General features: G+C 47.2%; 1 protein-coding gene across 3 annotated transcripts in view; it reads right to left on the minus strand.

Moving 5' to 3' along the window:
- Positions 1-23,841, minus strand: part of Zfat (zinc finger and AT-hook domain containing) — a 179,000-nt gene that overhangs the window by 8,639 nt on the left and 146,520 nt on the right. For 2 of the 3 annotated variants that reach the window (XM_040730393.1, XM_040730395.1), the window contains exons 13-15: positions 16,768-16,886; positions 13,006-13,132; positions 10,782-10,912 (exon numbers count right to left, since the gene is read on the minus strand). In XM_040730393.1, the coding sequence (XP_040586327.1) occupies positions 10,782-10,912; positions 13,006-13,132; positions 16,768-16,886 (377 nt within the window). The remainder of the gene's footprint in view (positions 1-10,781; positions 10,913-13,005; positions 13,133-16,767; positions 16,887-23,841) is intronic. The other variant, XM_040730394.1, reaches the window with a different exon arrangement.

Below are 23,841 nucleotides of genomic sequence, written 5' to 3' on the forward strand. Positions count from 1 at the left end.
ATGCTATTAAAATTAATGGGTGCCGCTCTCCAACAGACAGAAGAGACTGATCAGATTAGGGTCTACTCCTGCCATGTTTGGAGCGTGATGAAGAGGAGACAGGAAAAGACTGGAGGTCAGGGTCGGGCTAGGATCATGAAAGGCAAATGAGGCCACAATACACAAATGGGTATAGGAGAGAGGAGGCCACAGTGGACTGTTTCGTCACTGTCAAACTCCATTTCCTCCCCTCCCATTCCAGGAAGGCTCTCATGGCCTGCCCAAGATCTCCACCTCCTGTTCCCCTCAGCCTGCACTGTACCCACATGCTGGCAGATTCAGGCCCCCCTGGTCTCTTTTCTCTGGCTTCTTCCCTCCTGGGCCTCTCATTTCCCTTTGTCGATGTCCCTCTTGGTCTGTACTGTTCCTTTCTCCTCTTCTGGATGTGATGCTGTGGTGCCCAGTACCCAGCCTGCATATGGGCTCCGTCCCCGACTGCCCACTATCTTCTTGGTCTCATGACTTCAGATACTGTCCTTAGGCTTAGGAACCTCCCCACGTATACGTCTAACCCAGACCTCTCACATGAAATCAAAGTATGACGGCTTACACCTTACTAGATACATCCAGCTGGATGCCAACTAGTCACTTAGAAGCTAGGAGAGTAGAAACTGTCTTATTCACTTCCTAAATACACAAGTTTTCCCTCTCTCATTAGCACACCGCTCAGGGCGTGAACACTGGCCCAGAACTCATCTTTTCTCAGTCATGCTGGTAGCTGGTGCACCCAGGGTGGATTCTGTCCCAATGGCAGGAGAGAGATTTAAACAACTCAGATCCATTATCCTTCTGTCTGGGGGCTCAGAAGTCTGGAGTTGGTCTCAGTGAGCTAACAAGCACACATCAACACTTCCTTGGAGTCTCAAGGCCACCCAGCCTGTTTGGCTCAGAGCTTTCCTCTACTTTCAGATTTAGAGGTGTGGGGAGAGGGTGACTTTCCATGATGTCACCTCTCTGGCTCTAGCTTCGTTCTCCATCCCCTCGTACACAGGTTAAGGACAAGACAGCCAGCTGCCCATCTTAAATTCAGTCAAGTTAGAATAGCTTTGCAAACAGAAGCAGAACCACACATGCAGGTTCCGTATCTGTGGAAAAACTATCAGTTTACTGACCTCTTGTCTTTGCATAGTGTGGCTGAGGAGTTCTCACTGTTTTATTGGTGACCCGGTCCATTTCCTGTGCCTTAGTATATTTAGAACACTAGACTGTTTCTCTTTGTCATGTATGCTTGGGTATCTGGGGTAGCAAAATCAATGTGACGATGCAGCTACCTTTCAATGAAAACTCTGGGTCCTGGGCTGAGACCCAGTGAGCTGTCAATCATCGGCTCTCCCAGAAGCCAGACAAATCAACTTACTGCATAGCAAACAGAAGTTTCATTAACTGAACATCTCACCCTCTCCATAACTTGGACTCCTAGTCCCTGAACAACCACTTGCCTGAGCGGATTAAAAAAAAGAGACTCATGTCTTGTGAGCTATAAGCAATGGGGAGAGGAGCATGGTGTCTCAGAGAGAGTAGATGAAGAGTATAACCCACAGTTACTGTGAGGTGCCATCCCTTCAGGAGAAAGAGCCCACACCTGGTCCCATCCACCAAAGACTGGGCTCCAACACATGAACCAATCCTGCACACTTGGCACAAGCCTCTCTGTAGGATGGGTGCATGGTACCTGTTTCACAGAGCGTGCCCAACAAACCCTCAACTGTGCTAGCCGAGAGATTTCTCAAAGGCCCTACTCAAACAGATGGCAGAGTGGTCATAGTCAGGGGGAGAGGCTTGTGACCTATTGCTATCTGACCATCTTTACATATGTAGACAATCTTATCAATCCTGTCATTTTGCTGTCCGTTTTGCTCCGTGCATTCAAGAGTGCACATCACTGTCCGGCTCCTCTCCAGGTTAAAGATTCCATACACAGAGTGCAGGAGGTCTCGCCCTCTAATAGCAACCCTTATCAATGGTTTTGTGTGTCTGCGCACTTCTCAAGAGAAAAGGTCTCCACCCTACCCACCTAAATTTCCAGTCACCCAGTCTTCCATTGTACTTTCTCATTGTCCACCATTTTCTCAACCTGGTGGGGAGGGATGGAACAAGGCCTTGGCCAGGACTGTCCCTGACTTTCGTCTGATATTGTGTAGCTACTTCTCCGTCAGCAGGTGGATCAGTTCCTTTTCTGCTCTTGTGATAAAATTCCACAACCAAGAGAACTCGAGAAAGAGTTTGGTTTTGCGGCTCCCATCCACCACATGCACAGGTCCCCTCTCCTGGCTATTTCTATGAGTGATCTCACTCTCAGATCAATGTGCCTTCTTGCTCATAGTCCGCTACCCACTCCCTTTACTTCGGCTTACGCCCCTCAGCATCAGTCACATCAAATTGACCTCTTTCTTAGCTTGGGCTGCTGTAACAGAGCATCTTAGACCAAGTGGCTTATGAAGAGTGGGGGTGTAGTTTTCTCACTTCTGAGAGAATGGACAATGAAACCTAGCATCAAGTCTCAATACGGCTGGGGTCTAGGGAGGACCCTGGTCACCACACAGTGCTGGCTTCATGTAATCTTATGGATGAAGAAGTGTGAACTAGTTTTTGAGTCCCATTTAATGGCATTAGTCCCACTCATGAGTGTCCAATCTCTATGACCTGGTCTCTTCCCAAAGCCCTCCTTTCTAATTCCACAATCACATTTTGGGGTTGAAGTGTAACATGTGCATTCTGGGAGATACAAACATTCATTCCATAATGGCCTCTCTCTGGAAGGGCTGACTTTGTGGAAATAACTCAAATTGACTCAACATGGGATTGTACAGGGACCCACAGGTATGTGTTAACTGAGGTAATGCAACTGTTTATCTTCCAGGATGAGCCACACAATGCCCTCTCTAAGGAAGGGGTGGGACTGGAGAGGTAGTTTCATGGCAGCATGCTGGCCTAGAATGTGCAGGGCTCTGGTTTCAATACCTAGCAACACAAAAAACTGAAAAGGAAAAGGTGTCCTTTTTACCATTTTACTTTTCTGGGCCTCCCAGTATGGAATCTAGATAATGCTTGCTGCCTGCTGAACAGAATCAACTGAAGAGAAGCGTTCACAGTCGAACTCTACACGAATAGTAAGGAGTTAAGGAGCTGCGCTGTGTCTGTAGTGCCGATGGCTAAAATACTGCAGCCTTAACATATACCAGCACAGGACCAACTGTTTCATTTACATAACCTATTCAATGGCCCCACTGGGGAGATTCTATTATTTTAACATATTACAGAGGAGGAAACTGAAGCTCAATGAGAAGTACTTTGTCCAAGGTCACGAGCTGTGAAGTAACTGATCTGAGGTTCAAACCAGGCCATTTACATCTCCCATCTAGGTATCTGCTCCACTGATGGTTGTGTCAAGGGGGACCCATCCACTGTGACCCTCCCAGGGTTGACACCCAGGTCATAGACTTGGTGGGAGGCATGCCTTTATGCTTGTCACATAGCAAGGCACCCATAGCCTGCCTGGAGATGCTAAGACTGCCCACGTGAGGATGCTACAGCCCTGCTATTTCAGCATCCTCGATGGGTCTCAGCTCTCCGTCATGATTATACATCCTTATGATGCCTGGGGACCATGCCAGGCCCTGAGTCGGGTGATTGACAGCCTAGGGACATCTACGAGACCTAACCTCCACCTACCCTTATAGATCTCCAATGCAATAAGAACTAAGATGCACAAAACCATACCAGGTTGTAGTGTGGGCAGTCTCTAAGAACTGGGTGGGAAGCGGGTACCGCTACCTTCCCACACTTCACTCAGCCCGAGAGGGAGGAGAGCTTCTTGCAGGATAGGTCTTCTTGCAGGCAGTAGTCACTGCCAATCTCCTTTCTAGGGCACAGGGACAGAGAGCAAACTGAGGGCTCTTCCAGCCTGAAGCCCTTCCTGGACAAGCAGGAAATCCACCAATGCCTTCAGTCTATTCTCTGACCATGGCCCTATATGCCAGAGTACTACATACAGGTCTGATGTTAGCACAGAGCATTTGGTTCACATTTGACTACTCAGTGACTGTATCCATCATCTATACTGTCTAAGAAATTAGTGGAAAGGTGGTAGCTTAAAGCACCTCAGCCCCCCTGATTTAAATTATACAGGTGGCTGTCACTAAGTAGAGTTGTCTGTGGATCTCAGATATGATTAGGTCTCACTGGCCGAGCTTCCTTCTTTAGAATCTACAATGTCAGGCAATAGCAAAGAGTAGGATCCCTAACATTGGCAAACACTAGAGAACAGCACCTTGTGGACTGAGAGGTCCACCAAAGTCTTACAGAAAGTTCACCCCCAAAAAGAGGCCAGGACACGCAAACACTCATCCAGGGCCATGCCTACATCTGGGGCACAAGCCTCAAGGTGGGGATCAGGTCTACAAAGGAGGAAGAGAAGGCACCCAAATAGGATGCTGAGAACTAAGCAAGGAATGGGGCTGGGCTTAGGAGGGCAGGTGGCCGTGGGATCAGCAGGAACACAGTGAGGTTCCTGTCTAAGTTCAAGGGCAGTCCTGAGTTATTAGGAGAGTTCTAAGAGCTGGAGAGGTGCACGGTCAAATCAGTGGGTCTGTGTCAAGACCAGTGCCTACATATCTAATAAGCTTCCCGATGCCGATGCTACTGGCCCTGGACAGAATATTTTGAAGAGTGAGGACAGAATCAGACAGCAGTCACAGATGAAGGGAGTTTTTAAGGCATCTTGTGCAGGAGCTTGAAAAAAACGTGCTGGTAAGTGACATACAGAGGGCAAGAGAAGCAACATGGTTCCCAGGCTCCAAAGTAAACGCCTGGGTGGCACCCATGGATTGGCGAGGGAAACAGAACCTGGGGAGGGGAAGAAATGGACAGTTTCTACTGAGGGGAGTTCCTATGGCCAGGATGAAGGCTACTGGCTCAGTGGGAATTTGGAACAAGGACTCACCCAGAGTTGTACTGTGTGGGGACAAATCCAAGAAAGGCATTTCATCTTTTATTTCCTCCCGTCAGCCCTAAACCTGAAACAGACCAAGTGACTTCAACTGCCCACATACTTTCCCAGAGTAAAGATGCTGAGAGGAGGGATGGAACTAAACAAAATTCACCAGCAGGATGACAAGGAGGAGCAGGGAACAGGTGTGAAGAAAACTGTGTTGTGGAGTTTTCGTCTTGTCCCACCAAGTCCTGTTGCCACTTCAGCCCCAATCAAACACACAGACGCTATACTAGTCATAAAACTGTTAGCCGATGACTAGGGTTTCTTACTGGCTAGCAATGTCTTAATTATTAACCCACTTCTATTAATCTAAGTATTTCCAAGTGGTCTTACCGTACCAGAGAAGGGTTTGGACCTGTTACCCCTTTAGTAGCCTGCTTTGGAGGGCTTCCTCTGCCTACCTTTCCCAGATTTCTCCTCATCCTAGTCCCACCTATCTTCCTGCCTCAGTGGCCAGACAGTGTTTTATTCATCAACCAATAAGAGAAACATATATACAGAAGGACATCCCACATCAAAACTGTAATAACTGACAGTATCAAAAATCAAGCAGGATTCTGCAGCTTGTAGGTGACAACAGCAGGAAAGTTGGGGCTTAGAAAACAGGAAGAAAGAGGCAATTCTCAGGGGACCGGCATCCTCAGCTCTAAAGGTGGGACATATGGGGGGGTGGGGCAGGCACCAAAATGAAGAAACAGAACCTTTATTTGATTTCTGCAGACCATGTCTCATATGTCCAGAGATGTATCACAGGACTTACTTCTGCTTCTAAGATTTTACAGGGACACGGACTTTTCAGCGTCTACCAAGGCATGAGAGGGCTCAGCAAGTAATAAAAGAGCTTTGAGAGGAAAGTCATTGGGAATATCAGCCATCAGACATTATGCCAGGGGCAGAACTCTCTGAAAGGAATTTCACTTAGGAAGAAGAAGAGGGGAAAGTTTGAAAGGCTGGGGGAGAGCTGAGGAGGGCCTGCAGAGGACAGAGCGACAAGGGAGGGTGATATACAGAGTGTCCCTCTGTCCCGCATCTCCATGCTGAAGCTCACGGATCAGCAACAGCAGGACACAGGCTCTGTGAGGAAGGTGCAGCGCAGAGTGTTAGGAACCCAGCAGAATTAAAATCGGCAGGGGCCTGTGATCAAGTCAATTTTATGGCAAACTTCCTGAGGAAATTGGGGGAGGGGCAAAGCTCATCCACCAACAAAAGCCAAAACATGAGGTGCGAAGTCTGTCACAGAGAGGGCTGTGGCGGGTGCAAGAGGGAGACCTTTGAGGAGACTTTGTTTTTCACAAACATTGAGAGTGCAAGCCTTCAAAAGAGCTAGAGCCAGGAGGACCAGAACAAGGTCCTAACAGGTCAGGGCTAGAAAATGAAGCCTTGTCTCAAAGAAGGCACCAAACCAATAGTGCCAACAGAAGAGCTGGGGACTAAACAGTAAGACATGGCTTGGAGGCAGCTGCTGGAACCCTGGGGCTGAACTTAGCATCTGGCATCAGATCCCCTGACCCCAGCGAGTGTTTACTCTCTGTCCCTGTGACGCACACTGATCTCTGTCCACACGCACACATACGCGCACATACACGCCCATGTTTCCTTAGTCTCCTATGAAGAGTCCCCCGCCCCCCCCCACACCCATGTTTCCTGAGTCTCCTATGAAGGAAGAGTCCCCACACACATACATACACACACACCCATGTTTCCTGAGTCTCCTATGAAGACTCCCTTGGGGGAACCACAGTGACGGGACTGCGTGTCACGCGACGGAGACGCCAGAGTTGTGTTGACAGTGCCAGGGATGAAGCAGCTGTCAGCTGTGGCACACATGGCAGACCCACATGAAGCCAATCTAGCCTGAGAAGCACAAAGGCAAGGACAGGTCTCATCATTCATCTCCAGCCCCTGTCTGCTTTGAACCTCGGAGGAAATTGCTTCCAGTATATGTCAGAAAGTGCCCTGCACAAACAAAACCACCACATTCCATGATTTCGTGTTATTTGCACTTCAAGGGACAACAAAGAGAAAGAAAGTGGATGGGCCTTGCTTAGCTTGTTTGGGGGGTGGAGAAATAGGAGAGGCCTCATCTTGAGCCGTAAGGCACTACAACTGGCAGACATCCTCTACACCATGAAGGGCTCTCGGGCCAGATGCCTGACACATGCATGATGATAATAAGACAGGAGAGAATGCTTTCTTTAAAATGGTCATGACGATAGGCTGCGAAGCTTCATCTAAACCCTCTCCCGGGTGCCTCAGCCTGGCTGGGCTCTCTTTTCAAGAGCCTTCCAGGGCACCAGACTCTAGGCCCGGGGCTGCACTTGGAAGGCCCTTCTGCAGAGTAGCCTCTCTTAGCTCCCATAGGCCAGATGGATGGTGACAGGGGCGCAGCAAGCTTGAGAACTGGGGACTCATCACTCTCAATTCTTGCTATACTTTGTTTTTTTTTTTGTTTGTTTGTTTGTTTTTTACGAGACAAGGTCTCTCTGTATTGTTTTTGAGGCTGTCGGTTCAGCCTGGCCTCGAACTCACAGAGATCCGCCTGTCTCTGCCTCCCAAGTGCTGGGATTAAAGGTGTGCGCCACCACCGCCCGGCTCTTGCTATACTTTGGAATGTCTCCAAAGACTCATGCCTTGAAGACTTGGTCCACAGGGTAGGTTCTCGCAGGAGGAAGTGAGATCATGGAGGCAGGTTCTGAAATGGAATACCTGGGGCCCCAGCCCCTCCTGCTCTCACGTGGGGCCTCAAGTGCCACTGGGTGAGCAGCTTGGCTTGCTTTGTCACGCACTCTTGGCCCAAGCAATGAGGCTAAATCTGCACAGAGCGAGACCTTTGAAACCATGAGTCACAATAAATACCACATAAGGAGCAGGGAACGGCAGCACATGCCTGCAATCCCAGTGCTTGGAGGTGGATCCCAGAGGTTCCCAGGGGCTTGCTGGTCAACCAGTCAAGCCAATCACAGAATTCAGAGTCAGTGAGAGACACAAGTCTTAGACAGGTGGAGAATGATGGAGGAGGACATTCAGTATCAATCTCTAGTCTCTACAGGTACATACATGGGCACACACACACACACACGAGTGTGCATACATGTACCATACATACATTAAAAAAATGAATCCATAGAAAACCTAGAATGTACTTGGGCCCTGTAGAATATGCACATAAAACAGATAATTCTGTTTTAAAATACATAAAATTATGGTATGCGAGAGGAATTTAAAACATTCATTGTTGTATTTCCTCATGTGCTTTTATGACACATCCTTGTTTTTTCTCTTCAGTACTGATTACCAGGAGGTGACTGGAGAATCAACCCATGAAATTAAAGCAAAACTATTCAGTATCTGTTGGGCAATTTCTTTGCATAGTGGCTTGTGTTAGAGCAAGAGAAGTCTCCAATACGGAGGCCCTGTGCTCCTCTCGTGGTAAGAGGGAAGGGATATGCTTCCCAGTGGGTGCTACAGGACTCCACCAGTGGTACAGCAGTTTCATTAGGACATGTACTTTCCTGGCTGAAAAATTCCAGTGTTTAAGTGAAAGAAAAAGAATCAATCCATCCAATAAAGACAGACAAGTTAAATGTAAATGATGAGATAATTTAATCAGAGGCTGCCCATTCCTTCACCTGCAAGAGCTTGGCATGCTTCAGTTCCTCTGCTACAGATTAATGTCTGTCAGACCAACCAGCTGACCATCCATCCATCATCCATCATCCATCCATCCATCCATCCATCCATCCATCCATCCATCCATCCCCTAGTCTTCTGCCCATTATGTGCCATAGCTATCGAAAGGGAGGCTCAGTCAGGCACTCGAGATGACGACTCTGCCACACACATTCTTGGGAACATTTCCAAATGCAGTCCCCCATGATTATGTTCACAGTTCCACTTGCAGCTCTGGGATGAAGTAAAAGACTCCCTCAGGGGTACCACTGTTTCCTCTTCCTGTGAGCACTTGTACTTGCTTACACAGGTTGGATGGATGCTTATCTGCCTTATCCTCTCTTGGGCTGTCAGTCTAATGGATAGAGCATATTTAAACTCATAGCTTCATGTATGGTGGCACTGACTGTGACATTCAATAAATCACATCCCTGAATAGCATTCAATCAATATTCGCCAGAAAAAAGAATATATAGATGACAATAAGCTACACCTTTTGAATTCTCCAGCACATATTAACCAAACAATGTCCTCCAAATATTGCCCTAGTTAGATTCTGTACCAGTTAGTACCAGGTCTTCTCCAAGATCCCATATATCAGGATACAACTGAGAAGTTCTGGAAGATACGGGCCTGCAACCTACCAAATGCCAAGTAAAAAGCTGGGAATGTGTATTTTCAATGAGGACACTCTAGAAACCAAGTATCAATCTTTCTGGTATTGAACTTCTGCCCAAGACCTGGAGGGAAACTTCACTGTGGAGAAAGAGTTTCAGGACACCCAATTCAAACACTCCACTGCAGGGCAAGTCTGGTCTACAGATCAAGAAATCCATGTTAAATTGGAAGTTTCTACTGCCCCAGAGAATACCTTGGCATGAACTTTCCATGCTTTGCATCATACACTGCATACCTGTGGAGCATAGTCATGGAGGCAATAGTGAGAGCACTACTCTTAACTTCAAAGGCAGGTAGCTAGGGCACATGACTTAGGAGAGCATACATGAGAGCCATTCTAAGAACTGTCTCTGTAGCGTAAAGAAAACTTATTATTTTTCCCATTGAAGTTAAATGTCTCATGGTTCCTTCTTATTTCGTTTCTAATTTCACAATAAAGTTTGGATATCACCAGTAGCCCACACCGCTTCCAAGTTTCTCCTCAAATTTCAGAGATATCTTCTCCTGACAACCCTTTGTCACAGCAACCCTCAGCCCCATGATGTAAGCATTGGCTCTGTGTTTGTTCACCATTTTACACCCTTCACGACATGCTACTTCACTCTAGGTTCAGCTCCTTCCCACAGAGAGTAGCCACCTTGATGGCAGGCATTGCATCCTTCCTGGAACCCAGTACCACAACAGTGACAGACAACATCAAGTGCTCAATACATATCCAGTGACTCACAAAAGATCACACAGCCATGCGGATTTCTATAGTCTATGTTTAACCTTCTTCATGAACTTGAAGTATAGAGTTTCCTGGTTCTAGTGTGCTTGTTGGCTTTGTTTTTTGCCTTTAAAGTAGCTGTGTAATCTAGTTTAAATCTTTCAAACCATGAAGCAGATACTAAAGAGACAGGTATGAGTAAACAGATGAAACTCTGGTTATCACATGCTATATTCTAACAGACTGGTGAAGTCTCAACTGAGGACAGAGGGGGAAATGAGTCTAGCACCATGACAACCTGGTAGAAAAACCTTTCTTTCCAAACTCATCATTTTCTGCCTCTCCTATATGGATCTAAAGTCTTGACGCTTCTTTTACAGGACAATCCATGGGGAACTACTCCCAGGCATCTCTGGCTCTCCCCATACTTCCTATAGTTTACTTCCTGGTGGGTTCTCACTATGCTCATTTGCATTCTATGATTCTCTGGGAGGATATTAAGAGTCTCCTGGGTGTTTCTAAAGTACACTAACTTTTGTCCAACACATCTGCATAAATAGAGCCACTGAAGACACAATCCCATAATCATCAAGGAGACAAGACCAATTTCATTTCAAATTCTACCCTAGGCAAGCTAAGGTCCTGAAAACAAAAGTGGGAAAGTGGGCAGTGGCCTGAGGAGGGCGACCTCACCTGTTTCACAACAGTTACAGTCCCAGGAGCCATAGCAACCACTGAGGCCACGGCAGTGGCATCGTGGGTCTCGGAACCCAACTCAATGATCTGTTGCAGGATGTTCACAGCTGTGGGGTCAAGTCGATCACCTATGGGAAAGAAGCAACAGGACACCATTAGGCTCTCTGCACTGAAAAGCAGCCAGTGCCAACTGGCCCATAGATGTAAAGACTATGGGATGATGTCTATACCAGATAGTTGATGAGGTCTCAGAAATCACTCAGATGACAGAAATAACTTGTTTGGTGCTTTATAGCTCACAAAACATTTCCTACAAGAACCTCTCAAGGACTCGAACCGTAAGGGATATCATGATGATAAAATCCCCATTTTTTGATTTGCCAGTCCTTGGGTACAAAAAGCAGAGATTTGCCCCAGGTCGTTGGGGCAATGTCATCACAAACATGACACTAAAGCCCAGAGGAACTGAATCTCGTGCGGTTACACAAGCTGTCCTTCAGGGTTACAAAGAGGACTGCCAGTCGACATGTTCAAATGCGGAGCTGGTTTCTCCTGAGGGCACGGGAGATGGGCAGGGAGAGCATGCCAAGAGGCAGGCAGGACACCCAAGAATGTCTTATTTGTCCAGCTGGTGGGCTTGTGAACTACGAGCCTACTCACGTCTACTTTTGTTTTAATCAGAAGACGGGGATGCGCACCGTCAGGGCCGCAGCGTGGCACACCCTTCCTGCCCTCCCTCACCACCTGCTGCCCATCTGCAATCCTCCTGCACACACCCTCACCCAGATCTCCAATTCACTACGGTGGAAACTACTGTCTGGTCTCTGTGCTTCATCGTGTCATCAAGTCTCTGCCAGCGTTTACAGCCTCACGGGCAAGCTTTCTGTAGGCCAGGAGCCAGGATGAATCAACCAATGAGAGGCCGGAGAAAGAGACTTTGACAGGACCAACGTAGCAGGTAGACCATGGCCTAAGATGGAGGGGGTGGCCTACATATATTCACAATATCCCACAATACACCTGTACCTGGGAGATGACTCAGATGTGCTTTACAGCTAACCTCCCTAAATTCCAAAGACTAAAATGTTTACTTTGGTGACTCACTGAAGTTAGATTTTAATTCCTCCTCTACTCCCTCCCTGATCATTATCCAGCCCAACCATTAGTCATCAAGGAGCTGTGGTCCTCAGTGGGAACACAGATGAAGTATAATCCCACCGATTCCATCCTTCCCGAGCTGACAGATGCTGAGACCCATACGGAAGCAAGTCATCACAACACATGGTGCTGAAGGGCAGTTAGGGGACAGAACAGAAAAGTCTGCTGGGATCCCAGTAGATGGCAAGCAATCTAAGTGCTGAAGGTGGGGGACTCCACCATTTCCCAGGGCATACTGGAGTATACAGATGAGAGATGCAGCCTATGCTGACACCTGGCCTGGACAGCACAGCCTCGGAGCAAGAAAGAAGACAAGTAGGCGGCCTGGAGACAGAGTAGGAGGTACAGAGGAAGACAGTGTCTGAAACTCCATGGGAAGACACTGTGGGCAAGTGGTCACGCGCTATTGTAGGACTCTAAGGAAAGAGACACTGTGGGCAAGTGGTCACGTGCTCATGGACTCCCCACGGGAACACACTGTGGGCAAGTGGTCACGTGCTCATGGACTCCATGGGAATGTACTGTGGGCAAGTGGTCACATGCTCATGGACCCCATGGGAACACACTGTGGGCAAGTGGTCACGTGCTCATGGGAAATAAAGATGCTACTGACCACTGAGAGTGAAACCCAAATCCAAACAAGGACTCAGTGCTTGCCTAACAGCATGGCCTTGACTCTGCAGAAGTGGAGGTGCTGGGAGCCTGGTTCCCTCTAGCTTGGCAGGAAGCAGCAGTTAATTGCTAGAAACAGATGCGCACCTGAGTGTGGATGGAGTTTTAAGATTGGAAATTAAGGGCTTCCCACCAGGACAGGAGCAGTCTCCTCCTCGTGTTTTCCATGGCCACTCCCCAGCTCTGTGCAGCAGACAGCCCCCCTTCACATCGGTTAGGTAAGAATGTCAAGGCTGCCCCTGCAGAAAGCTGCTCTGGGAATCAGTGTGGTCCACGCGGGCCCCACCCTGACTGGGTTCATTTTGAAGCGTGTCCAGAGACAGACACCCTGGTCTGTTCATTATGTTCAGAGCATCACTGAAGACAGAAAGCAGGCCGGGCGTGCCCTCACCACTCTCGGAGGTGTATCGCAGGTCCTGGAGAGCAGCCACTGCGGCCTGTGTCCCCTGAGCATCCTCTTCAGCTTCCGTGATGTAGAGATACTGGGTGGAGGGCTCCTCGGGAGTCTCTGTCGCTGGCTAAATAGAAACACCATGTCTCAGCATCCTTCCAAAAGATTAACAGCAACCCCAAAGCTCCAGGATGAGATAAACACGTAGAGGAGCACAGCATTTCACTGGCATAGCTCTGCTCAAGAGCCATCTGCTCCAACAAATGCAGTTCCCAAAGAGAACAGTTTTCTCTCGGGGGTCAAGGCTTTGTAAAGCTACTCTGAGTGGAAGCTTTTTGCTCCTCATTCTCATGGTACACAGTGAAGCATGCTGGTCCTAATGAACACATCTGAATATGCACTTCTGCAGTCTGTGTCTCCTCCCACTGCTACCAACACTGTCTTTAATCTTCCCCTTACACGGAGGCCTCTGGCCATGCAGCTAACAGACGCAAAGGCACAGCCACGGGAGAAAGCAGGAAACAACTGCATTGTTAGTAAGAGCCCACTGAAGCAAGGCTCTCGACACCCATCAAACCATTACACAAAGAACGTGGAAGGACATATTCTGCAATGCAAGGATGTGTGAGGGGAGGGAGGAGGGATGGAAGTGATGCTCTAAAGAATCTCTCTCCTCCAGGGGAGAAGCAGACAGAGCACATAGTCACAGGGCTGGGTTTGTAAAGATTTCCTTAGCCGGGCATTGGTGGCGTACACCTTTAATCCCAGCACTCGGGAGGCAGAGGCAGGAGGATCTCTGTGAGTTCGAGGCCAGCCCAGTCTACAGGGTGAGTTCTAGGACAGCCAGAATGACACAGAGAAACCCTGTCTTGAAAAACAAAAACATAAACAAAAAAGATTTCTTTCTGAGGAGGAACACAACCAATGCTGTAAGATGTGGGCCATGAATCTCACTAATAGAGAACTTTGGCCGAAGTTTATCAGAGTCAACGTCATATTCTATCAGCATCCATTAGTCACTGACACAGAGTTTCAGAGTAGCGTGCTATTGTCCCTTCACAACCAGCTGGCCAAATGCAGTTAGGTTTTGCCTGCCTGACATGAAGGAGACACCTAACAAATATCCAATGAATGAAGAAATTAATTAAAAAGCATTTCTCCTTTAGAGTGGCTTTAAGCAGTACAGCAGCCAACTATGGACCCACATGCCTTGGCTTGTGAGAGAGCTGCTCTTTTGGGGAACCCAGGTAATAGCTACATTCTGCAATGCCTCTTGTAGATACTCCAAGGAGATAAGTGACAACTCAAACTTTCAGGAAGCCAGTGTGTTATTTTACTGGTGGCCACCCTGTGTCCAGTTTCCTCGCTGTTGGACGGCCTAACTTGGAGAGGCACGTGCATGTTTGTGTGTACTATTTCATGAGGGCCATAGCTCTGCTAACAGTTCTAGAATCTGCTGGAGGTGACTGACTGGGACGGGATGGCTTTCCGTCATGAAATGGCATTCCAATGTCTGTTCTTTAGACGACAGACTCTGTAGCAGGAACTTGAGGGTTCAGGAGGAAAATCATGGCATCATCCGTGGTGACGGGACAGTGAGGCCGCCATCACCACCAATAACACTTATCTGTCACACACGAACTCCAGCATTTTACAAAGTATTCCCCCGTCCAGCTTTCCAATCTACCAGCCTACCCTACGGCTGAGAACACTAAGGCTACAATAAGTCAACAATGACTCAAGGTCAAACAGCTTCTAGAAACAGAGACAAGGTCAAAACCTATCATTCCAAAACTCACTCTTTTTTAGTTCCAATTTACAAAAAGTTTCAAATACACACAAGTAAAGGAGGGGTTATTTATTACAGAGCTCCACATACCTCTCATTCAATCACCTGATTTAGACAATTATCAACTCATGACCAGTTGTTTCACCTACGGTCCCACATCCTCCATGACACGCCCCTGGATTTGTGTGTGTGTGTGTGTGTGTGTGTGTGTGTGTGTGTGTGTGTGTGGTGTATGCATATGTGTACATGCATGTGTACGTGTGTGTATGCATGCATGTGTGCATTTGTATGCATGTGTGCATGTATATGCATGTGTGCACGCCATAGTGCACATTTGTGACGTCAGAGAATAATTTTGTGAAGTTGGTTCTTTCCTTATATTTTATATGGGCTCCAGGGATGAAACTCGGGCCTATACAGAAAATGAATTACATGTGCCATCTTGCTGTGGCTCTATCCCTGATGACTTTGAAGCAAATATGAACCATTGTTTCCCCCACAAGTATTCCAAATGAGGTCGGCTGTAGAATTTTCCATGTGTGTGTGGGTTTCTGGGGAGGTACATTAATATTCAAAAGCTTTTGGTATTTACAGCATTGTGGATTCTGAAGTTCTTTTAATTAAGGATTTTCACCATATAGAGGATAATGATGATGATGATGCTAACAGTAAACCACATGAATTCCTAGTGACTCTTTGACTCCAAGTTGGCACCAAGGCTCCATCTAGCTTTGGCCTCTGCTTACTGTAACATTTTTCCAACAGTAAAAACACAGTTCCCTTCATAAACAGAACATTCCCACACTTGCTCAGTTATAATACACACAGGAAGCAGTTTTGGAGACTAAGCATGGCACTGTGACAAGCACTTTGACCAGACTGCAGCACTCATTAGCTCTGTGTCTTTGGCCTTAAAGTATCCAGCAACACACTGTCGCCATAGTTACTTGTTTCTGACTTTAGTGGAAACCCTCTAGTATTTCCAAATGAAACCAGACCCTGGCTTATGGCCAGTCATCTTGGGGAGCACCCACTGAGTTCTACAGAAGGCATGTAACAGGTGAGCAATGCTCTCCGTCGAAAGCCTCTGTGTCTCCATGAAGATGATATCCCATCCTCCTAGTTCATGGTGAGCTATGTACGTGTACTTTCTTCTATGGAGCCATGCTTTCCGTACATTCCAAAGTGATCTCCATACTACCACCATGTTTCATTATCTTTATGGACTATGAATTGTTTCAAAGACCTTATTCCTGACCGGTTATAAGTAGGTACCCCGAGAGTCCGCATGTCAGCTGGGGGTGACTGTCATTGTCAGAGAGTGATGAACCTCGGCTGTGGCTAGAACAACTGATTGTCTCAACGAGGTCCAGAGAGGCAGGGTGATGCTACTGGTGGCTGGTAGGAAAATGCCAGCTAAACTTCCTACAGGGTCCAGGATGGCCCTCCACAACAGAGAAATAACTGTGCAGATCAAAGCATCAGTAGTGCTGACACTGAGAAGCCCTGCCTTGAGTGACTGCGATCTGTCCATGACAGGGGCATCTGGTGTTTGAAAAGTTGGGTGGCTGATGGCTCTTGTAATGGTGACACGCTCAGATTTCTAGGGGACCAGGAGCATTTGGCGGAGGAAAAGAAGGACCTGGAGTGAGGAAATGGGAAATTCTCCCAGTGAGGACAGCAACGGGGCATTTGCCTTTCCCTCTGTTGGGTGAAACAACTAAAAGAGGGTTTATGAGCCGGAGAAGCCAAGACAACACTCCCAGAAAAGCCCAAATTCAGCCGGGAATAGGTTCACACACAGGTGGCTTGGATCACACTCAGAGGGACCCAGAGCCGTGATCTGAAATGTCTGCAGATTCCCAAGGACACATCCGGTGCTCTTGAGGGCAGACCTCGCCCAGCACCTGGGCTCACCTGACTTGCCACCTGTGTTTCAACATGTCGAGATCACACCACACTGGAAGTGTTACCTCGCATTTGGGGTCTCCATCAATCTCCACTACCTTCAAGCCATGCTTGTTCTTCATGTGCCTGTTGAACTCCCACTTGGTGCCGTACACGAAGCTGCAAACGGGACACTTCAGACCACCTGCAGGCGCAGACAGGTAAAGGAAGTGTTTATAGCAAGTAGGTATGCTGCTGTGTCTCCTGTCCAAACCTGTGGGCGCTACAAAGGGCCTTGTAGAGACAGTCAGTCCCTCAAGCTTAGCTTAGTATGGAAATAAAACAGCACTGGTAAATCAGCTCTTAGGACAGGGACTCTGGAACTTACTATGTTTGTCTTACGCACTGAATAGGCCTTTAAAGAGAGACTAACACCTGCTTGATATTCTTCTAAATGCCAGAGAGAAATGAGCAACATAATCCCCTTGACCAACTGGATTGTGACTAGAATCGATTTTTCATGTTGTTATCTGTAAATAGGATTTTTAAAGTCACTAAAGAGCAGTGGTTGATCTGCCGATCTCCTTCACCCCACAAATGCTTGAATTCAGATGCTCCCTTCTCAAACCCCTTCCAAGAGAAGCTAAGTCATGAGCATGAATTCTCCTGAGAGTTTCCCAGTAAAGGATAGATTAAAAAGCTGGTCACATCCTGAAGTGTCACTGTTTATTGAACCAATTAAATTTTGCACATGTTCCAGGAAGTGTTTAGATGCTTTAATTGGGATAATGTAAAACTCAAGGTAGAAGAAGATAACAAAGGAAAACCTAAGGTCACAGCAGAGACTGTCTTTCTAAAGTTTTATCAGAAGCAGCACTAAGTTGGAGACTGGACGCTAATCTCTTAGCAGGAGATGCCAGCGCTAGCCAGAGGAGGCCAGCTGCAGTCGTGAGGTTAAGTGAGCAGCTTTCCAGGCCAGAGTCGGGCCTCCCCATGGGGCTGGGTTCAGACGGTGGATGCCCTCACCGACATTGCCCTGCTTGTGTTTTTGCAGCCTGTTGACTATGTTGCTCCAGCAGCTCATGCCCCAGTGGTGAGCTGCTAACCCTCACCTTCTCCTACCCCGTGCTTTCCCTATGGATAGTCTTTCCTCCCTAATCTCATCCTTAGAGTATACCCTGAGAACAACGGAACAGCACTGACTCCCTAAGGAAGGCTTGCTCCACCTAAGGAAGGCTTGCTCCGCCCGCCCGTCCTCTTTCACTAGTTCTCTCTGCGTTCTGTCTGCCTTGGGAGTCATGGTGTTCACTTAATACTATCGTGCTTTCTCTTTTAGTCCTGCCTCCTGCCATGGCAAGCTGCTCCCGATTCAGTCCCATGGCTGCCACGGCACATGTCCAGATCCGTCGTTAAGCCAATGAACACTGTTTTACTCCTATAACAAAAGCAGTAACAAACACTAATACACATCTACTCTCTGAGTATGCATGCCAAACACCCGAAGCATAAGCTCACTTACCAACAATCCTGGCACAATTACCCCATTGTAAACAGAGGCTTCGAACTATGGAGTAGTATTTGCCTTAAGCCAAGGCTGTAACCAGCTTGAGTTCTGTACAGTAAAGAACAATGGTGGCCACAATTTCCATCTGCTTCTTCCTGGGCAGTATGATACCCTCACTCTTCTCTCAAGATCTCTCTGGCTCAAACACTGGCACCACTTCCTTCCCTTTATTCTCAACTATGAAGCCTCGCAAACAATGCTTTCCATACCCCTGCCATAAAAAGGGGTGTCACACGCCCAAAGTGGCCCATTTCTCCTGTGCCTCTGTGAGCTGAGCGCATCACAGGGAGGCTTCTACTGAGGCCGCCAGAAGCTGGACTGAGGAATATGTCCCTGGCTGTCGTATTTATTTATTGCTCATTCCGAGGAGTTCTGTCCTGATGTTGAGTTTGCCTAAATAGATTTTGTGGGAGCCAGGTAATCTCAGGGGCATGCATTACTCAATTTCACCCTGTCGCATGCGGCTGCAATGCATGCCCTCGCCTGAACCAACTCCGCGTCAGTGGAATCCACAGGGTCCACAACTAGAGTTGCTTGTCGACTGCAGAACTGGAAGCTAGCAGTACTTCCCTTCCCACCGTTACCCCGTGGCTCTTCAGTGCCCTGATCCTGGGTATGTTTAAGAGCATGCAGCAGAAGCAAGACAGAGGAGAGACAAAGCTGGGTGACGCTAGTCACCATCAGAAAGGCCAGAAAGGAATGGACATCAAACTCTTACGTTACAAAACATTCTACAAGAAGGCAACTTCTCAAGTGAATGCTTATTTTCAGAACCTCAGAGACCCTCCTCTTCCATAGACAAGATCAAATGCATGGTTCTTTCCTAGCCAAGAGCCTAAGTAAGCTTCCTTTTGACCTCCCATGGTGGTTTGATTGAGAAATGTGCCCCTAGGATTGAGTGTTTGAATCCGTCATCCTTGGGTTGGTGGTGCCTCTGGGGAAGTTACAGAACTTTTAGGAAGTGGAGCCTTGCAGGAAGGAGGAAGTAAATCACTGGGGGTCAGACCTTGTCCCACTTTCATTTCCTGCTTCCTGCCTGTAGATGAGGGCGTGGCTTCCCAGCTCCAGCTCCAGCCACCTGCTGTCCCCTCCCCATCCATCATGGATGAGCCTTCCAAAGCCAAAGTGAACTCCTTCTGTAAGATGCTCTCGGTTGTGGTGCTTTATCACAGCAACAGAAAGATAAACAACATACGTCCCGTCACCACGTACTGGGCATCTACCCTGCCATCTTTCCCCATGGTCACCTTTGAAAATCTCCCAGTAAGGCCTTCCATCTTTCCTCATGGCTAGACTAACCCAGCTTCTCCTTGAAAGAGTTAGACACAGCAACGAACAACAGCAAACTGCTGAGGTCAGTTGGAGGCTTCACGATGAAAGCAGAATACTGTTTTAGGAAAAATGATTGAGGGGAAAAAACAACCTCATATAATGTTTGAATTAAACTAAATATGATAATGCCCAGCATTAATTAAAACTTCAACCTTTGCCATAGCAACTTTAATTAAAGAACAACAAATATGTAATCTCACCTGAATGTATAACTATGCCATTCAATTGACATCAGAGCAGAGAGAAATAATTTCCAGTTCAAGTAATTAATTTCTTAAGTGTGCACAGTAAAGGTCAACAGAAGGCTTGGTGAGCTACTCAGTCCTGGCACAATTTCCCCACCGGGACTGATTAACCAGGAGAATAGGTAGGGGGTTCATGAGCAACTTGAAAAGCTCACTATGGCAGTCTTGATCTTTGCAGAATCCAATCTACTGGAAATCTAGAGGATTTGCCGGCATTAAAACATTTGCCCTTCTTTGTGGTGTCTGATATCATGGAAAATCCACTTCATGCTCAATAACACCAGTCTAGGAATGGCACAGAACATGAGGCAGGCAAGCAGAACATGCGTGTGCAGCCTGGCAGACTCCCTTACACTCTCAAGTTTGAGTTTTCTCTTTTACTAAGTTGAAGATACCAATTCTCATGTCCTCATGGAAACTACAGCACGGTAGGCAGAATGCAGGATCCCCCAAATGGATATACTAACCCGTGGAGATGGAAACACATACCTTGCATGGGAAAGGGACTTTGTTATTAGTAAAGAATATTATTCAGCTAAGGTCTCTGTGTTGAAGATCATTCTGGAACATGGAATGGATCTAATAGTCAAAAAGAGCCTAAAGGAACAAAGGGGAAAGGGTCATCACAATGACGTGGTGTCATAAAATCTATACTGACCATCCTTGGCTTCGAAGGTGGAAGGGCTTGGGGTAGCCTCTAGAAGCTGGACAATGTTAGAAAACAGCTATCTCCTTAACATCTGCAGACTTGTTGACATCTCAGTTTTAGCTCAGTGGCCTCAGTTTGAGTATCTGACCTTGGATCTGTAAGATGACAAATCTGTATAGTTTTAAGGCATTTGCTGTAGTGGCTTTGGAAACTAGTACAGGCACGCAGAGAGTGGGGGCAGAATAAGCTTCATTAAGGAACATGGACACTGAATATTTTAAATTTACAAGATGAGTAAGTGAAATGTGGACTAGGAGTTCTTGCAGATGTTCTCATTTCCTGTTGAATAAGAGGATGTTATCCCTAGTGACCTGAAGTGCTGTTATATCATACCTGGCCATAGGACTCAGGGTTATCTGATTCCTGTGTGAAACCCTAGTCTCTCTTCTCATAGGATCCTCGAGAATTAAACTGATGATTTTTGGGCTATTTAACAGTTCCTGGATTTTCTGCTATTCTATTTCTTGAGATTATCATGAATAATATGATATGCATGTGCTCCCATGGATACAGATTTGCATTTTTCTAATTCAGTAGTTCAAAATAACAAAGACTTCAGCAGAAGCCAAAAGCGAAGGCTTCCTGACATACCTCCTGTCCTTTCTTTTCTAGTGATAATCTACTGTCATTTCAGTGACAGCTGGGGCTGCAGAGAGAGCTCAGCCACTGTTGGGAGCTGCTGATGGGCCTCCCTGGCCCTTGCTTTCACGGGAAAGGGGAGAACCCTTTACCCACAGTATCAGAACGTGGGGCCCCGAAGGGAGCTCCTACTGCCAAAAGAGATGAGCAGGTTCCAACTCAGTAGGAATACCAGTAAGTGCCACCATACAATCACCTAGCTTGATACTGAGTTTCAGTGCCTGGCACTGAGCTGGCCACACAGAAGAGGCTGAAAAGACACGTGTTTGAGGACACATGTAGACAAATACAATAGCGTAGGGGGTTCATCGAGCATTGACTTCATGCCAGGCAATAGCTGGAGGTAGGAAAGAAAAGATCTGATTTTTACGACTACTGTTGAGCAGGAATTAGCTACCCCTGTGATGGTTCTGAATGCAAGATAAAGTTCAGGAAAGCCTGGTTCAAAGGCCACACTGCACAGAGACCCCAGTTCAGATCTGTGCATCTCCTACCCTGTGTGCATTCCAGAGAATTTAGAGAAATCTGACAGGGTACTCTGCGGCACTGAACAACCAACCTTTGCTAAAACCTGTCTATATTGTATTACACGCCTCTCAGAAGCAGGTGACACACCTCCTGCCTATGACTGCCCATCTAGCCCTTGAGCAAACTTTAATCAGGCATAAATGAAGGGGCAGGAGTGAGTGGGGGACTGCCAAGTGTCTTCCTCAAATGGCACAAAAGCATACATTTGTATAGGAGAAAGCGTCAAATCCGCACTGGTGAGCAAGTGAGGACTTAGAGAAATCTACCTTCAAAACATAAGCGGCACGTACTCTGCAGTCCGGGAGTAAACTGCTTCATGCAGTGCTCAGGGGAAGACTAGTGTCCACATGGTACCAGAAGAGCGAAGACACATTTAGGTGTCTGCCTCTTTAACAAGCCCCCAGAATGGGGTTGCGGTTGGGTTTGGGGATGGAGACACACGAAAGAAAATGATCAAGCACTGATCTTCAAAGCCTAAATATGAAACCCAGGTCCTGTTAGGAAATGTCAATTGATCAGAGAGCCTTAGAAAGTTAACAGAGAACTTGGGGGCATAAAACAGTTCAAGTTGAGCACAGTTTTTGCAAGGCAGTGATGAAAGTCTAAAACCAGTGATAGCTTCATCAGTCAGATCCACGGGCCTGTCCCACCAGGCGCACTGAACATCTATTTCCTGCCCATCAAACCCAGGAGTGTAAAGGGTGTGAACACTAAGCCCCAGCTTCCCACTCATTACTTATGGTGACTCTAAGTCAATCCATTCTCCCTCATGATTCCCGGACACGACGACTGTGAAAGACAATGCAATGGAGGCTGGTGGTGCAGCTCACGGAAAGGCGCTTGCCCGGCATGCGCTAGGTCCCGAGTGCCATCCTCAGCCCGGAAAAGGAAGGCCCCAGCAATGCTTCTACAAGTTTTAGATACTTTCAGGGGAAAAAAAGGAAATCTAGGAGGGAAATAGTCTTTTTTGCCAAGTGCCCCTGAATAGCATCCTCTCCACCCTCAAGACAGATGCTGCTCTGCAGTCAACGAGTCCAACAAGGACAGGCTAGGTGACTTGGCTCAGACAGTATAGTCCAAGGAGAGGAAACACAGATTTGAGCCAAGATTCTGCCCCCGACCCCCACCCTCACCCCCCGGCTGCACCATCCTGTTGCTAGCACCATAAAACTTCTGGAGAAAACGAAAGGCCCATTTTCTCTCCGGTACCTCTCTGATGGATGGCTCTGTAACCATCCTGAGAGTCTTAGCTGCTCATCTATTCCTGTTCAGCTCTGTCACTGGAAGATGCTGGATATAGACAATCCATTTGTGTTCTGTGGAGATGCATCTCTAGGCAACTCGGCAAGTGATGCTCCGATAAATAAGTATCCCTGGCTGAGACACAGCCCACAGTCTTCCAGCTGAGAGCCAGACAGGTTCCTAAACGCCCTCCGAGTTCCACATAGTAACCAGCTAGTAAGAAGCAGGGACTAAAACTACACACTGCAGTCAATCTTAGCTGAACTATTGGAACGGAGACATAAACACAGCCATACTTCTCTGTGTGGTAACAGCACGTGTGCTATGCCCTCTTCAGTGGTAATGTGTGGTTATTTATTTTTAATATAACCCCAAAAAGAAAAGCTCTGACCTTTCCAATACTAGCAGAGGTTTTCATTAATTCTCAATAAATGTTCAAAATATTTCTCAGGATGGCTAAGGTGGCTGTGTACTCAAATTGTGTTTTTCTATGCCCCACCCCCACAAACTTCAACTACTGAATACATCTAGAGTAGCACCGGTTACACATTTATTTTTAAATCTAATTAAAATATAACTTCATTTCCCCCCTCCTATTCTCTCCTTCCTACCTGCCCTATGTCTAGGCCCTCTCTGGAGTTCATGGGGTCTTCTTTAAGGTCAAGAGAGAGGGAGCAAAAAGACTGTAAAAACCAAAAGACCACAAAGTGTTCTGTGAGATCATATCTTCTAGCTATGCTAGAGAAGCTACCCACAAAATGGCTGCCTATCCAAGATCTGAACAATTCCAACACCAGTTGACAGCCCAAGATAGATGGGGGAAATCTCACAGGGCACAACCCATGGATGAACAGCTAACAGCAATTAGCAACTCCTGAGAGAGGGAAAATTAGTCTTCCAT

This window comes from Mesocricetus auratus, unplaced genomic scaffold (assembly GCF_017639785.1).
Source record: "Mesocricetus auratus isolate SY011 unplaced genomic scaffold, BCM_Maur_2.0 Super-Scaffold_100023, whole genome shotgun sequence".
Classification (NCBI taxonomy): domain Eukaryota; kingdom Metazoa; phylum Chordata; class Mammalia; order Rodentia; family Cricetidae; genus Mesocricetus; species Mesocricetus auratus.